General features: G+C 38.4%; 1 protein-coding gene across 9 annotated transcripts in view; it reads left to right on the top strand.

Annotated features, from left to right (window-relative positions):
• The window catches only part of SOX6 (SRY-box transcription factor 6), a 620069-nt gene that overhangs the window by 571549 nt on the left and 30114 nt on the right, over positions 1–18406 (top strand). For 6 of the 9 annotated variants that reach the window (XM_030330815.1, XM_030330812.1, XM_032594837.1 and 3 more), the window contains one exon: positions 2005–2113. In XM_030330815.1, coding sequence (XP_030186675.1) covers positions 2005–2113 — 109 coding nt within the window. Of the gene's footprint in view, positions 1–1721; positions 1803–2004; positions 2114–18406 lie in introns of all 9 variants that reach the window. The other 3 variants (XM_030330807.1, XM_030330809.1, XM_030330810.1) reach the window with 1 other exon arrangement.

Below are 18406 nucleotides of genomic sequence, written 5' to 3'. Positions count from 1 at the left end.
ATTGATATTCTTTCAGGAACTTTATTTTTTTTTTTACTGAGAATATTTTCCGGTAAAATCAAAGAGAATGAATGACTAGAAAGATACTTGAAATATGCATATTGATAGGTAGCACGGTCTGTTGATTTTCAGAGAAAGTTGTTTTCCCCCCATGAAAATACAGTTAAAGGTTGTTCTTCCAAGAAGATTGCAGGTGTCACATCAAAACTCCTTTTGCATTTAACATAGGGAGAGCATTCACATGCAAATATTTGAAATGCGAAACAATGTGATAAAACAAAGGTTGAATATTTTGCTTTCCCTGGTACTACTCATCTTCACTTTAATTCTTTTTCTTTACATCATGACAACCGAAAGTGCTACTCAAAAATAGAAATTGGCTGATTAAAAGCAGCTGTCCTCCCCCCTCCTCCCCCCCCCCCCGCCCCCGACAATGTGTGAAACTCCCACATGGCTTGTGGTTGCTTTTTGTTGAGGCCTGCATCTGGGTTAATTTGTTCTCGTGCAGCGGTGTTTTCACATGAGAAAATATTGGGGAACTGTGCCTAATTTGCTTTTTATTTTCCATTCTGATTTTTATAAGTGTGGTACTTCGGAGGTTTCCCCATATCCCACTAGTGTAACTAGTTAGGATTGCCCAGTGGGGGAAACTCAAGATTACAATTTTGTTGCATATCTTTCATAGAGTTGGTGCTAGATTAAAGCAAGGTTTATGCTGCGTTTTCTTCCAACACAGATTTCAAGATATTCCATGATGAAGGGGAACTGGAAGACTTCCTGCACAATTTGACTGATGGGAATTAATTATAGAAATATAATGATATTCAAAAATAATCATATTAGAAAGCACAAATGTAGTGAGGCTGTACAAATGAGACACAGCCTCTATCAAGTAATTGTATGTTTGCTCTTTAAGAATATTTCCAAGTTTCTAAACATCTTACAGAAGAGAACACTCCGAGTGTTTCCATCTGATGCCGAACATGCTCAGTACAGAACTAGGTCATTGAACAATAGACTGAACAGCAATCAGCACTCTACTGCTGCATAATGCATTAAGTATAACATGCAGAAACCATTCCCGGAGCTGGAAGCTGCTATTTCATGTCTGTAAATTCAAGCTGACATGACATTTAATATTGTTTCATAGTAATGAACAACAAGGTTTCATTCATTCATAAGCACAACACAAAGCCAAGTTTGAGTCTGGAGAGTAGCAAGGAGGCGAGAAGGGGACACGTGCTCTGTTTTTGCAGACAAGAACACCGTATTAGTGATGGTCAGTGAGCCCTCTGCCACTGATCCGGAGAGCTGCAGAGGGAAAGTTCACTGTGATATTTCAGGCTCCCTGTCCTAGAGGAGCTGGCTAATAAGGCAAACGTGTTTGAGTTTCCCTCCTGTAACGGCACAGATATTTAAATTTCCTGACTCCATGGCTGGCTAGGAATAATCTTCTTTTTACTTCCCAAGAAGTTACAGTTGAAACTCCTAGGCAAAATAATAGCATCAATGCCATCATCTAGTCTGCCCGCTCTGAAACATTTGTTTTTGAAATCCTCCTGCCTAAAACTCCGATTTGTATTTTCCCAGGAATACCAATGCAAACTGCGATCTCCAAATGAGACAATTCCTCTCCCGTTAACTAGCAGTGTATTTTCACGGGAATTGCTCTTTCAAGTTTTGCACTTTGGGCTCAAACCTTTCAATTGCATTCCTTTTAGATTACTGGAGCAAATCCCACTGAGAGAAGATGCGCAGTGCCGCCCTGCAGGCTTCCCGGCACAGGTTTCCTTTCCTTACAGGTACTGTGCTTTAGACGCTGTCAGCGCTCTCAGTGCCACCACCAGGCTTTAGTGGAATCTTCCTGAAAGATTTTCTGATCCCCAGTTGGTCAGAAATGATGTTTGTAAATCCAAGTTTTGCCCGCTAAGCAAGATAGAAACTGGAAGGAAAAAGTGGCTGCTTCGGAAGCTAGAATAAGCCTCTGATTATTCTTTCCTCTAGGAAAGAACACGCTTTGAGAATTTGGGGCCCCAGTTAACAGGAAAGTCAAGTGAAGATGGAAAGCTGGGCCCAGGTGTCATCGATCTTACTCGGCCAGAAGATGCAGAGGGTGAGTGGCTTTTCCGTAGCTCTTTTCTGCTGCTCCGGGCGTTTGTGAAGGTGCATCTGAGTTAGCTATAGGATTATACAGTCTTTCTCAGGAGTACCAGCTGGGATTTTTTTTTTTTTTTTTTTTTTTGGCAAAGCAGAGGAACTCTTAGCCTCCATTATATATTATAGTTGAGGACGTTGAGATGTAGCTAGATCCTATATTACCGAACACGTAGCAATTCACGTACTTGAAGGTGCCATTTCAAAGTTTTTAAATAAAATGACCCTCTGCGTTCCCATGAATAACAGAATTCTGTGTTTCATCCACGTCATCGCATACTCGTTTAAAAAAAAGGGCTAACCTACAAAGGAGGATTTTTCAACCCTGAATCAAGAAGTCCCAGGTGCAATCAAACCTTTTTGGGAACTCAGTGATGGTTTGCAGCAGATCTAGTGTAAAATTAATAATTGCTCGGCCTGTGCCCAAGCACTATCCATTACTAAATTCTTGCGAAAGTCTGGATAGAAAGACCAGCTTCACTCTCAGTGGGTTTATCCACAGCAATGTCAATGCCTGTCCACTCCTTGTCCCTTTTTGTTTGTTTGTTTTAAATGCACAAGCAGCAAATCAGCAGAAATTGCTCTCCAGAGGCTGGGTACAATTTATGAGTTGGGTCAGCACTTCAGTAGTAATGTTGCCTGGTTATTTACTGTGTCATCACAGAGTAAGGACTGGTTTTCCCGTTAGCTGTTCCTTTGGCAGAATCCCTCCCACCAGTCAGGGAAGATTAATTTGTTCTCTTCAGAGTAACACAATACTTTGCCCATCTTGGGTCCCTGCTAAAGTTCTTCTTTAGCTTGAGAAGAATCTTACTATTATCGCTTTTACCGGCAGAATTTCTTCCAGAACCCTAATCCCTCGAAAACACGCGGAGACATTTCATAGCCTCATCTGAACTGGACATGACTTCTGGTGATAGCTTGGGGCCATCCCAGGCAGTTCAGAAATCCCTGGCATGAACACTAAAAGATGAGCAATTACAGGCTTTAGGAAGCACTTCACAGAGTATTCAAAAAGCAGATTTTTTTTTTATATGAGTAGGAGAGACTAATGGTTAATGATAGTCCTGGGGATAAGGTGTTAAATTCTGATTGTTGTGTGTGTGGGGGTGGGGGCAAGGAAAGGGAAGAGGAAGGGGAAGAGGAAGAAGAGGAGGAGGAAGAGGAAAATTAGGAGGAGGAGGAAGGGAAGGGATAAAGAGGATTTAAAACCAGAAATACACTTGCTGCCTTTCCTGAAGAATGTGTACCGAGAGCACAGTGACATTGACGTTTTATAGGCACTTAGAAGTGTAGGTTTTTCCTCATGAGGGTTGAGGTTCCTTGGCCTAGGGAACCAATTTATTCAGGCCAGGCCCATCTCAATGTTGTTGCAAGATTGTACCATAGAGTACCTAAATCTTTGACCATACACAATGAAATAGCATTTTTCATCACTTTGGAATATTCAGTCTGTTCATTTTTCCATAGACTAGGAGGTGCAGAGTTCTATCACTCTACCCTCGTTACGACAGTTTTCTTAATCTATCATTCTTCCTTCTTCATTTGGCTTCTTGACTGTATAATGGGTATACATATAGTCAGTTACCTCTCAATAATGCTAATAATTAATTGATGATATTATGTGCCTGGTAAATTAAAAAGCCTGATCGGAGTTATTAACCATTATGAAAGGAAAAAATGAAAAACTTAATTATAGAGCACAATATTGTATAGAAATATTCTTAGAAATTCCATTTAATACCCAGATTGTCTGGATTCAGACCAATTTCCTGGTTAATTTGTTTTTTGTTGTTGTTGTGTTGTTTGTTAGCAAACATTTCTGAAGCACTTACATGCAAGAGAATGTGCGAAGCTTTTTACACATTTTGTCTCATGTAAACCTTATACAACTCTGTAAAGAAGGTATTATTGTTTCTTTTCCATTTTACAGATGAGAATATTAAAGACAAGAGTAATTAAGTAACTTGCCGTAGGTCACATAGCTAGTAAGTGCATTGCTGAGAGTCGATCCCAGGCAGCCTGGTTCCAGAACCCAAGCTTCTAAATACTGTGCTATACGGCATGCCCTGCATATAAGATAAATCCATGGTGCCTTCACTTTTCTGAACAAACTCCTTGTGACCTTCCCCAGTATGGCCCATTTCCTCTCCCCTAAATATAGCAAGTCATGCCATACACCAGCTCTCGTGTTACCCTGTCACACACAGCAGCAATGCCTGATGAGTGTAATAGTAGAAGGGCTGTAGTGGCCCAGGAGCTTAAGGAGCGTGTGAAAACCTCCCTTCAGAAGCTTGCCCAGAGTTGCCATTGAGACCTCATGTGCTTTTGGGGGACTGTGAGTTCATGAATGGAGTCAAGTTACTGGCTCTAATATCGACAGAAGCACACTGCCTTTGTGAGGACTGCTGGGATGGGTAGCAGCCTTCTGCTGACTTTAGGATATTTCCTGGCATCCGTTCAAGTAAGAGCTGATTGCAAAGCCTGTTGGAGTTACAGTTCGTATGCAAGTCAGAGTAGATAACAGGTACACATAATACTTTCTCTAGTTTGCTCCTTCATATTTCCCTTCACAGGAAGAGTAAGAAGGAACGTAGTGAAAGAATAACTACAGCTTATAAACTCCTTCAATCAGTGTGTGGTCTCAACAAAACAAAATGAAATGAAGGAAAACAAAACATTTCTTAAGTATCTACAGTGTGTCAGAACTAGACATTAGATTAACCGAGGGAAGCAAAACAGATATGTTCTTGACCTCTTGGAGTTTAAAGTCTAGCGAAGGAAGACAGAAGATTAAAAGGGAAATGCGTATAGACAGACAGACAGACAGGCAGGCATAATTGTCATTGAGAAAAGTGTTAAAAAGATCAAGACTTGGTTGTGCCGCCCAGAGATTCAGAGCTGAAGCTGTTTAGGTGAACTCACTGGCCAGGTGAGTTCTGCAGCTCTAGCCTAGCTCGCCACCTCTTCTCAGTCCATGTGTGATCATGTCTATGTTTCCTCCAGCTTGGAACAGCAATTTAAATGTTTTTCCCAGCTCTATTCAGATGGTGATATATGGCACTGTGTAAATTTAATGTGTACTATGTGATGATTTGGTACACATGTATATTAGGAAAGGATTACCACAAGGTTAGTTAACACATCTGTCACTTTCCATGATCGCCTCTTTTTTAATGAGAAAATTTAAGATCTACTTTCTTAGCAACTTTCAAGTGTATAATACCGTATTGTTAATTATACTCTCCATGTTGTACATTAGCTCCCCAGAGCTTATCCATCTTATAACTAGAAGTTTATACCCTTTGACCAACTTCTCTCCCCTTCCCCTTCCCCCTAATCCCTGGAAACCACTACTCTGCTCTGTTTCAGAGCTTTTCCTTTTCCGATTCCACATATAACTGAGACCATACAGTATTATTTGTCTTTCTCCGTCTGATTTGTTTCACTTCGCATAATGTCTTCAAGGTCCATGCATGTTGTTGTAAGCGGCAGGATTTTCTTCTCTTGTGGATGAATAATATTCATCTACAAAAACTCCTTCAAGAGGAGTGTGTGTGTATCACATTTTCTTTGTCTATTCATCCATCAAGGTACACTTAGATGGTTTCCATGTCCTGGTTATTGTGAATAATGCAGAACAGCAATCTTAAGGGACTATACCCTCCTTCCACTTGCACCCCATCCTCCTGTGAGGCTTCTGAAGTGACTAACGTACGTCAGCCTAGGAGATGAGGGCCTGGTCCAGCTGGGCTTCCCAGGAAAATGTCTGGCAGTCATGAAAATGCCAATATCACTTACTAAGCAACTTGAGGACCTGCTTCATAGCTCTGAGCATGGAAGCCGCAAGGGAAAGGTCACCCAAAGAGGCAGCTGTGCATGTGTGTATTAAACACTCATCAAAATCAAATGACAAAACCATAAGCCAGGAAAACAGAAATTAAAAATATAAAAGGCAAATGCCTTCAAAATTTTATTTTTAAAGTCCAGCTGTTATTTGGCTTGAATATGACAAGACAGCATTTCTTGTTCACCATGATATTTATAAATCTACAAATTCATTGGTGCTGGGGGCTTAGGAAACATGTGTAAGGTCTTGTTATACTTTGAAGCAGTTGAAGGCTTACTATGTACTGAGCACATAAAATGTGTTAGCTCCTATGCGGGACATGGAAGAGAGGACTTGATTAGTGGAGTCAGTCACCATGTATTAAGAATGATGAACAGCTGTTTAACTTCTTATCGAGTTTTCCCCTCTCCTTGTTCTCTTCAGGCAAGATGCGATAGTTCTCCCAACTCTCCTAATTTCAAGGTTGCAAAGTACAGTAGGAGGGGTGATGGCCCAGTTATTGGAAGGTTTGGATTAAGGTTCTTTTACTAAAGGATGGCAAACAAGTGACTCATGCCTCCTTATCTTTTAAAAGATGTGTTCTATATTCCATTATCTCTAAAAATGGTCCCTTCCATTCCTAGATTGTCAGTAAGGTCTTTTTGGACACAGAGTGTGTTTCTTATAAGAAAGATGATCTATGCACAATAGCTTCCACTTAGTTTTTTTCCAGAGAAATAAAAGAGGAGACCAGTACCTTTGAGAGCATATTTGTGCCACTTGTTGAATCCAGTTTTCACATCCCTTTAACTTTTCTTTTTTATTAATGAGCAGCTGTCTCTCATTGTATTTCACAGATGGGCCCCTCCTTTCTCTCTCTCTCCTCTCCTTCTCTTCTCCCAGCGATAACTGTTGTGACTTGCCTTCTTTTTCATATTCTTTCTATCCTGTTTCTTCTCTCTCTCTCACTGGGGATCTCTAAAGAGATACTTTTTTTTTCCATTTTGCAGACTATCTTCAGTAAGAAAACATTTTCCTAACACCTCTTTTAATTCCACAGTTCAATCATTGTGTCCCAGCCTCAGAGGAAGGCTGAACCACATTTTGATGTGGGGAATCAGGGAGTTTGAGCTCCTAAAGGGATGATCATTGGCCAGACTTCTAGACCCTGTGTTGAAAACTAAGTGGAAGCTATTGTGCGCAGATCATCTTTCTTATAAGAAACACACTCTGTATCCAAAAAGACCTTCTGGACCCTGGGTTGAAACTGTGGTGATGATCATTGGCCAGACTTCTGGACCCTGGGTTGAAATTGTGGTGATGTGTCCTCCATGTATAAAAAACTTGCATTGATTTGAGTGGAAATGGATACGTGCACCCAGAATAGTTAGAACTGTTGCTCTCAGATCCTCAGATTTGCTTAGAAGACTTTTATAGATTTGTACTGAATTGTGAATTGGATCCCAGCCAACATGGCCTTAACCTTTCTGAAAGCTTTATTTTTTGGCAAACTTCTGATTGCTTCTATGTTTTATACCTCAGGTTAGCTCTATTATTGTCAACTTAAGCTCTCTGATTGTAGACCAATGAGAGAGACTGCAACTTTTCCCCTTTTTTCTTAAAAATGCACCACTTAATACTAATGTTTTTCTCTTAAAAATTCTACTTACCCTTTGATTCGCACTCTGATAAACCTGTGAAACTTTTCTCATTCCCTTTCCCCTCCCTGGGTCCTTCTTATTCCTGGTGGAAAGGGAAGATTGGTTTGAAGATACATGGCTCATTCAAGGCAGCAGAGGGGGGCTGTAGTGTAATCTAGGGTGGGGTGCAAGGGCTACAACTGCTTATACTTTGGAATATGAAAGTCATTATTATTTCAAGTCCAGAATGCAGTGCTTCCCATGCAACACTTAGATTCTCAGAATTGGAATAAAGGAGTGACATCATCAAAATCACAGTTCCAGCCAAGAAATCCCTTCATAGAACCCTAACAAGTGGCCATCTCCATTCTGTTCAAATGCACCTATTAGTCTATTAACAGAAAGCTACTTCTTGAGAAGCTCATTCCAATTCTAATTATTAATTCTTTGTTATTGGGAGCCAGAATTTGTCTCTGTTTCCTTATAACCTCTACCCAGTGGCTCTAGTCTGACTTTTAGGTTCCAAAAAATAAAGCTTACCATTTCTCCACATGACACCCCTTCAGATATTTGCTCACGGAGTAGGAGACTTAAATTCCAGTTGTTCCACACTTGGCAGGTCACTTTCCATTCCTGAGTGTTCTCATCTGTAGCTAAGGAAGTTGGTCTAGGTTATTTCTAGTTGGCAGTTTTTTAACTGTCTTATTATACTGCCATGTAATTGAAATCATTCACCTTTAAGTCAACTAGAATGTAACAAGTATCAATTCTGGACTACACCATCATTTAAAGAAATGAAATTATTATGGAAATATCCCATCTCTATAATGAGATGTCTTTGCTTATGAAGGAATCCAAACACTAGAGTACATATTAGGCAGGTAAGATGAGGAATCCTATATATTAAAAGAAAAGACTGAGATAAATCAGAAGGGAGCACTAATCAGAGCTGTGCTTATGGATCTGACCTTCCATAGCTGCCTAAAACAGTGTTTCCAGGAATCTTAGAGAAATGAATAGGCAAAGCATTTTCTATGGAACCAGCAGGCTGGGGTCTGAAACCAGGATCAGTAGCCAGGGAGGCCCAAGGCCTGATGAGGAGTGAGTAACAGCCACAGGCTGGGAGATAAGCAGAGTTCACAAAGCCCTTGGCTCTGGACTAACTCTGTTGTATGAGTATCACAAAAATGTATTTTACTGTGGATATAAACAGTTTTAGAGGATCCTGTGCACCAGTTTATATCAGCACTATATATAAAGTACCGCTCTCTTAAACAAGCAAATAAACTTCTCTTAAAGAAATATATTTGCTGTGTCTTAAAAGCTCCCAAATAACTTTTAATGTTGGTGGAAAACAATTTCCATTGAACTCTCCAAGTGATGGATAGTCCTGATGGGGCAAGAGAGTGAAATGTCAAGATTCTTGTATAACTCCATCCCCTAATACTTCATAAAGGGAACTCAACCTGCTTCTCAGAGTTGCTTAAGCTAGAAAGCCCAAAGAGCTAGCCTTCCTTTACTGAGGAACCTAGCTCTGGCCAGTAGCTGGTTTCTCACTGGCCTGGCTTCTTCTCTAAAGAAGTGTCGATGGCAATATATATATATATATATACATATATATATATATATATATATATCCAACACCGCTGCCATCACCACCACCACCACACGCACACACACTCACACACACACACACACACACACACACACACAGTCTAGTTTTGTGATTGAATATCATCCACCCTAGTCAAGAAATGCTTGTCTATGCTATTACTGAATCACACAGAAGGACTTCCCCAACGTGTCTCAGAAACTGGGCCACAAAAGATTAACAACATCTTCCATGAAAATTAGACCCAAGATAAGAGCAGCCAGCATATGGTCCCAGTGGGACTGCAAAATCAGTCCATGCTTCCTCAGTATTATGTATGTCTACTTCACATATATTAGAGTAAACCCTGGCTGATAGAGGTCTCTCTGTCATGTTTGGACTGACTATGTAGCCCTTCGGATATGGACCTTGTCTGGTTACCTGTCCCAGAATCATCTTCTCTTGGCAGCAAGAGCCATTTGACTTGCTGTCTACAGGCTATTGAATTCAGCCCAACATTAAGCTGGTGGAATTTAAAGAGCACCAGGCCAATTTGGAATACTTTTTAAACTCTTTCTGCCAAACTTCCCCCTGCCCCACCCCCTAATTGGTCCTTTCCTTTTTTTCAAGTTCTGATAATTGTGCTTATAATTTATTTCAAAAAGTTGATAACCACCTAGCTAGCTCTTTCTCATTTTCTCTTATTGACTTCTTAGCTTTTTTCTTTAAGATATTTTTATTTTTGCATATATCCTTCTTTCATATTCATTGTCTCATTTTACTCTGCTTGTCTAACACTGTTTGCTTGTGCCCGCTACCTATCATTTCGTACTCTTTAGCAATAGTTCTTTGTAGACTGAATTGCCAGTACCAATAGTCAGGCCTTTCTAAGCAGGATCTGCCCATGTTCGGGGGCCCCCAATCTTCCATTTTACCTTCATGTTTAAGTTATAATTTGTTGATTACCTCTTATGTGTACAGCACATATGGGCATGGAGGGAAGGGTTTCTTAAAAGATGGACTTCACTCTATTGTCCAAGAGCTAGTAATGTGGTTGGCATTATAATATTAGCACACACAGAAAGCAAAGCAACCTAAGGTGTTACATGTTCAAGTGCATCATTAGAGAAACAGAAAAATAAAAGTGCTATTTAGAGGAGGAAGCTACAGTGCTTTGTGAAAAACAGTGATTGTTGGAGTCCTGATAGAAATATAGGTAGAGATAAGCCCAGGTTTGGATGAGCAAAGAGAAGGGGAAGAACTTTCAGTTGAGGGAATAATCCAAGCAGATGCAGGAACAGTAAAGCATACAGATATTCATAACAAAGTTCCAGAAGGGAAGAATGACTTACCTCACCCTTGTGTTCCCTACCAAGCCCAGCAAAAGTCGTGCATATATTCATACTCAGTAAATACTTATGGAATTGAGCAGGTTATAGAAATACCTGGGTTCCATATTGTGAATGGCCTTGAATGCCAGGCTCAAGAATTTGAACTTTGCTCCAAATAAACAGCCATTAACCTTTAATTGTTCAAGATTGACTTAGACTACAGAAGTTAAAAGTAATGGAAAAGCAGCAGTTCATTTAGTCTGGGGAATCTGTTAATCTCTTTATTCTTGTGTTTCGTTTAATATCGTTTCCGGGCGGATGTTCAATGGGCATCTTTTCATATAACATCATCAGAGAGCTGAGTATGTGTTGGGAGGGTTTTCATTCAAGTCATATTAAAAACACTTCTTTTCTTCCTGGGTATATTACTCATTAAAGTATGATTTCACTTAGTCTGATGGGACTGATGGATGTCTAACAGATTGTTCTCTCTTGTACTTACTAGTGGAGAGGGTTTTTTTCAGTTGTTTTTGTTCAATGAATACTTACCCGTAGACATGATGCCCCATATTGGGTCTTGGTACCAGAGGGAAGCAAGTGTGTAAGAATCCATTGACATAAGAATCCATTGACATTTGCATTATACTGTAGACTGTTAAATTTAGGAGTAGGCTGTAAAGAAGTAACTCTAAACTAAAACTTAATATCCCAAGTCTCAGCCCCAGAGATAATTTCATAAGCAATGTATTCAACCATTTTAAATTTATACTAAAAATACAAATTGCAGTTTACTGGTTTACATATATATTTCATGGGAGAGAAATCATTTTGTGCTGCTTCAATATAAGCTCATTTTTCACTGGGAAGGCCAATCATACCTGAGGACAAAATGGAAAAGTCTACTCCATGTTGCAGACTTACAGAACTACTAGTAGAGGAAAAAGAAAAACAATTGTCAAATGTCCCTGAAACTACCTTGCCCTTCATTTATTACAGTATCTCGATCAAGAATCCTAATCCTTTGTTATTCCGATGAGTCCTTTATAAAAAGCTGATCCATAAATTCTAGCCAGGACTGAGCAGCATAGTCAGGTTATAGTTTCCACATGTGGGAACTGGGGGATATGAGATGGTCTTTTGAGGTTAGGTCCTATGCATATTCAGTACATTTTAGCTCTTTATCATAGAGAATGTTTTAAATATTTTTAACTTTGGGGCAGAGGACACTCCATTAAGTAGTAAATTACACTCCCCAGCTAACTTGTGGGTCATTTTATAACTACTCTGAAGGACAGGACTATGTAGTATAAGACACATCACTCAGGTATGGGGAAAGACTGGAAAGGGAACAAATATGAGTTGAAAGCACTTGATATGTCCTAGGTACTGGAATAGACTCTATTACTGCTCTCTTGCCATTATTACTGCTACTATTTCTACGGGCGACTACTGTTTAGTGAGTGGTTCCTGGGATCCAGTCACTGAGCTAAGAAATTTTACATTCCCGTTTAATCTTTACAAGGATCCTGCCAAATAGAAATGATTAACTCTCTTTTGTAAGGAGACGAGATTAGCATTTTAGAGAAAGGAAATAATTTTCCCAACTTAGGGAAGATCAAATATAGAGTTAAAACCCAGATCTAAGCCACACTGACTCCCATTTTTCTACAAGATGAGCTGATTGAGTTGGTTGCTTTTGTTGGAGTAGCTTTTCCCTGTTGGTTTTCATTAAAAAGAAGAAAAAAAAAAGGGAACTAGAAACTTTCATTTAAGCTTGCTTATTTATTTATTTATTTATTTATTTATTTATTTATTTATTTTGAAAAGGAGAGAGAAAAAGAATACAGGGGAGGGGCAGAGAAAAGAAGAGAGAGAGAGAATCCCAAGCAGGCTTTGCACTGTCGCACAGAACCTGACACTGGGCTTGAACCCATGAACTGTGAGATCATGACCCAAGCTGAGACTGAGAGTCAGATGCTTAACCAACTGAGCCACCCAGGCACCCCAAGAAATAGAAACTTTTGAAAGTTTTTTAAATCTTTCAAATCATACACATATTAAGTACCTTTCAAATACTTTCACCGGATTCTCGGGGCAAAGAAGTTTTGGCAGATTATGGAAATGAGTTGAGTGGCCAAAATCCTTCTAATATGATTTCCATACAGTAACCTAATAAAAAATTTAGTTACTACTGCACCCAGTGTCTGCATCTCTCATTCTAATAAAAGGAAAATTCCTTGAAACAAATGAAATGGAGAAGAGAAACCAATTAAATGAATTTTGTGGAGTTTTAAAAGCCAAGTCTAGATGCTATTGAAGCAATTCAGTTGACCATTTTAGACATTTCTTCTGATGGCAAGTGTGAAACTTAAGAGATAGTTGCATCTGAGTTTCTTGTGATATTTGCCAGTTACTAACTGTGAGACCTGGACAACTTAACCTCTGTAAATCTCAGTTTCCTCATGTGGAGTAAGGAATGTGAATTAGATGATCTTTAATATCCTTCTCGTGTTAAAATTCTTTGATTCTATGAGCATGTTTCATCTATTTCCTAATGACTCTGCTATCTAGGGAAGCTCCCATCGTAGGTCTGAATACCTGCTTCAGTTGTATGCATTTATGCACACCCTACAATGTTAGAATAGCTTTCAGATTTAATATTTCCCAAAAAACTCATCCTTTCAAGATTACCCAGGAAGTGAGGAAGCTGGGATTTCAGGACTGTATAACAGGGCAAGTCAATAAAAGAACTAAGATCGGAACCAATGATCTCTGAGTCCCAAACAACTATGGGTATATTTTCCCTTCAAAGCCTTATTATTTTACAGATGCTCAAGTAAGGCAAGGTATTTAACAGAATATAAGAAGTAAAATAGGATTTATACAAAATCCAATTTCAGAAATTATCAGTTTCTAATGCAACAGATAGCCATCTGAGTCTCACTCTAAAATTTTCACAGTTGAAGATGTCTACTTCTCTCCATTGTGACATTTGAGTACTTACCATATGCCCACTTGTGTACCAGACCTTGGGGGAGCATCCCTGCCCCTTTTGGGGTGCACAGTCTTGTGAAGAAGGTGGGCACACACAATTGATAATTTGGGTAAAACATGGTAAACGTTAAAATAAAGGTATGCATAGGATGCCATGGGAGCCTAAAAAACTTAGCCCAAACTGATACACTAGGCAGGACTATCTAGAGAAGATCATCCCTGTCCTGAGTCGAAGAATAAGTGATTTTAAAGGTGGACAGAAAATTCTAGGAAAAGAAAAGACTGGATGCTTAGTATGAAACAACATGGGGTATGGATAACTAAAAGTAGTTCAATATTATAAATCAAACAAAGTTTTAAGTGGAGAAGCCAAAGATGGGACTGGAGACATAGGTAGAGGACCAGGTCAGGGAGAGCCTAGGACTTCATCTTTTGGGCAACAGGGAACCATTGAAAACTTTTACATATAGAGTAGTCTGGTCAGAATTGCATTTGTGATGGTATACTCTGGCTGAAATTAGGAAGAAGTATGTAAGTAGGGACTGGAGACTCAAATCTGGAAGTAAGCACATCAGTTAGAAGGCTAGTATTTATAACAGTCCAGCAGAGACAGTGAGGCCAAGGCAATCGATGAGTAATAAGGATGGAAACAAGAGGATGGATTTAGTAGTATCTTTGTTAACTAATTCTGAGATTTGCTTCATCTTGGTTTGTGCTCCTTAATTTCATGTAGAGTCTATGGTAGTATATTGAGTTGGATGAAGCCAGAAGCCGCTGAGGAACATGAATTATTTAGTCTACCAGCTTTTTACCAGCTTCTGTATTCTCCAAGGGAATCTACTTGAATCTGAGCCTGGTGCTCCTGAAAACTTAGGAAGCCAGAACCTATTATTGTCTTATTTCATCCACAGTGGTCTCTGGTTCAGACTTAAATGATGTCTTTTTGCCTGGGCTCAACAGCTTGTAAGCTGTCCTCCTGTGCATACAAATAGCAAACAGATAATAAGTAGAATATTTGATGTTCTCTGCTACTTTCAAGTCATTAAAAAGAAAGAATCACATAAGTTATCCCAGTTGCCCTTGGATCCTACAGTTGAAACAAGATAAAGGGCTCTGTTTAGCTATCTGTGTAAAGCAAATATAACTTGAGAATTAAAAAAAAAAAAACAAAAAGTAAACACGGGCACCAAACTGAAAGCAAGAGACTCTTGAAAATACAGACTGGTATATCACTGGTTAGAATTTCCTTCATTTTGCAAAGCCACGAGCCACATGCATCAGCTCACCACAAAGTCATTAAGCCTTTTTAAGCTCAGATGAAAAACATTAACAAATACCACAAAAGGCTTTAGTATAGCCCCTTTGTTCATTCACATATGGCACTTTATAACTCCTGCGCCACTCTGGTCGTGTGTTTGTTTAAGCTGCCTCCATCAGGCTGGTCCTGAAAGAACAAAAGACATCTTGAGCAATCCTAAGCAGGAAATGGGCTAATCTAAACATGGTTTGTGACACTTTAAGTAGAATAGAAAGGGGAGGGATTGATTAGTCATTAATGTCCAATTGGCTCCATATGGATGTTGCAATAATAAAGCCTTTTTTCAGAGCAGTAGCAGAGTTATTGAATTAGAGGTTTATGTTTCCTCAGAGCTGACCTTAGGGAATTCCCTTTTGGTTCTTCTTGTTGATCTTTTAAAGAGAATGGAGTTTCCAATAGGAAAAAAATAGAAGCCTTCTCCACAATAACACTTGCTCATAATCCCGCAACTAAGGAATGTATTAATACAGCATCATTTTAATTCCTGCTATAATTTCAGTCCTTCGTGCTTTCTTTGCATCTTTGGTGGGGCAGTATTTCAGAGACCAATTAGACAGTGGCATGAACTTCATAACTGGTAATGGACTCCTCTAACGTGCTTAGCTGTGGCAGAGAAATGGCATCCTTATAGGGGGAAAATAATGTTCCTGCCAGGGAATGGTGGGCTTTGACATTCGGTTATTTCGGATCACTGAAATAATCAGTGACTGGGGTAGCTTTCGGGTAGGGGAAGTGAACTCGACTGAAAGTCAGACGGCCTAAGTTCTAGATCTGGCTCCACTCCTTATTAGCAATATATCGTTAACTGGTTATTACAGAGGAAGGTAGCACAACCTCTCTGAGCCTTGGTTTGCTCATCTGTCAAGTGAGGCAAATATATCTACCCTCCTATCGATTTCAAAGCATTGTGAGGAGAATTCAGATAATGTATTTACTGAAAGCACTTTGTAAATATTATTGTATGTAAAACTACTTAAAACACATGGTATGTCTGTCCTGGAAACTGACCTCCAGTTTAGTCTAGTGAAATGTCTGTTTCCCAAATTCCCAATGGAATTTTTTCATTATGTGTATACTATTCCTATCTATCTATCTATCCATTTATCATCTATCTATCATCTACTTATCTATCTAGTTTATTCAGTGAATTACTTGCTATAAAGTTCAATAGTTGAACTTTAGATTCAACTTAAGTAAGGTATTTGTTTTTAGTGGGATTAAGGAACTTTAAGATGAAATCAAGGAAATGAAAATTTACCTATGGACTTCCCCCACATTGAACAAATGAAGAATTAACACCTTAATCAAAGTACCACAGGTAATTTATCTTTTGTTCTTGTGCCACTGGTTCCTATTTTTATACCAGGCTCTAGCTCAGAAGACCTATGCATCCATATTTTGTATTTGCCTTCTTCAAATCATGGCACCCATCAACAGGTTTCTTTGCTAACCTATCCAGCTAATCTTGTGTAAAAGACACAAAGAACAAACCATAGTCTTTACCCCTGGCATCCCTTCTCAGAAGATGAACACATCACCCTAATGATTAAGACTCTTGTTCAGCCATGGAATGTATTTTCCTGCCAAGTAAACCACTAGGATAGTAAAATTGTTTTGTGTTTTATTTTGTTTTGTTTTTGTAAGAAGAAATCAAATTTGAATTCCAAGCAGCCTTCATATGATGAAAGTAAATTCACTTTCTGGCAATAAGCAGGAATGTGAAGTTAGCGGAACTTCCATAATCATAGACAGACAGTTGTCAGCCATTCCTACAGCACAGTGAGTTGGATTTCTACAATAGTAAGATCTGATGGGATAAACATGATGAAATTAATACCCTCCATCTTTCCTAATTTTTCAAGCCCCCTTCTAAAATTCCTTCATCTTCTATATTTTTGTTTCTGATGCACTCATTACCATTATTTCTATTAACCCAAATAAGGGACTATTAACTGTATCATGTAACTCTTTCCAGAATCCCACATGTGAAAATCAACTATTCTGTTGATAGACTGAAGTAGCCTAAAATACTGTGATTATCAAGCAACCCAATGGTATATATTTATGTTGCTTTTTACCAAGATGCTTTTTGCCCTACTGAATATATATACATATATACATATATATTTATCATCATTATCATCATCATTATTTTAGTCAATGAGACCAACTTTTTGAGTTCACAATGGCCAGAGTATGCTAGGTCCACAGAGGAAAAAAAAAACCTTAAGGGAAAATCACTTTTGTTTCTTTGGTTTTCTACTTTATTTTGGTTCTTTGTTTTTGCTTTTTTAAAAAACTGTTAAAACAATTTTATTTTGAATAATGTCCTTTTGCATGAAAATACTACAATTTGTCCATTCTCCAGTTATTTTCATTATTTGGTTATTATGAATAAAACTGCTATGATATTCTTGCATAAATCTATTTCTGGACAAAGTTTTTATTTGTTTTGGGTAAGTACCTACGAGTGGAAATCCTGAGTCACTGGTAAGTATATATTTTACCTTATAAGAAACTGCCAAGCCATTTCCAAAATGGTTACACCATTTGACACATTCACCACCAATATATTAAGAGTTCCAGTTGCTCCATATTCTTGCCAATGTTTGGTGTTGTAAGCCATTCCAGTGTGTAGAAAGCGGTATCCACTGTGACTTTCATTTGTATTTTCCTGATGACTAATGATGTGGAATACCTTCTCATGTGTTCATTGTTATCAAAAGATAACTATATCTTTTGTAAAGTGCTCATGTCTTTTGCCATTTTTTAAATTAGATTGATATTTTTCTGTAGTTCTTCATCTATTCTTGATATAAGTTCTTGTCAGATATGTGTATTCTGAATATTTCTTCCCAGTCTGGGCTTTGACATTTCATTTTTTAACAATGACTTGTGATGAGCAGAGTCTTAATTTGGTAAAGTTAATCTTATCATTTTTCTTATATATATAGTGCTTTATATGCTATATCTAAGAATCTTTGCTTATTCCAATGTTACCAAAATATTCTCTTATGTATTCATTGAGTTTTTGCTTGTGGTTTGTTATGATTCATCTCAAATTAATTGTTGGGAGTAGTATGTGATAAGAGGTCAAGGCTCACTTTTTTCCACATATTTATCCACTTGTTTTAGTACTACTTGTTGAAAAGACTATCATTTCCCACTTTAACAGCCCAAGTCTTTATTGAAAATTGACCATATATGTGAAGGTTTAATTCTGGACTCTCAAATTCTGTTCTAGTGGTCGATTTGCCTATGTCATGCTGTCTTTTTAAGTCTAGTTTTTTTGTTTTGTTTTGTTTTTTTTTACAAATGTTACAAAGTATTTGTACTGTAAATCTTGAAATTGAGTAGTGTGAATCCTCCAACTTTTTCAAGTTTGTTTTGGCTGTTCTTACTGCTTTATTTTTTATGTAAATTTTAAAATCAAGTTGTCAATTTCTAAAAGAAATTGTCTTTCAGAGATTTTTTATTGAGTATGGGTTGAATACGTAGATAAATTTGGAAAGAATTACTATCTTAACAATTTGGACTCTTTTGATCTAC

This window comes from Lynx canadensis, chromosome D1, assembly GCF_007474595.2.
Source record: "Lynx canadensis isolate LIC74 chromosome D1, mLynCan4.pri.v2, whole genome shotgun sequence".
Lineage (NCBI taxonomy): Eukaryota > Metazoa > Chordata > Mammalia > Carnivora > Felidae > Lynx > Lynx canadensis.
The sequence above is the reverse complement of the archived record's forward strand: the minus strand, read 5'-3'. Positions and strand labels throughout refer to the sequence as shown.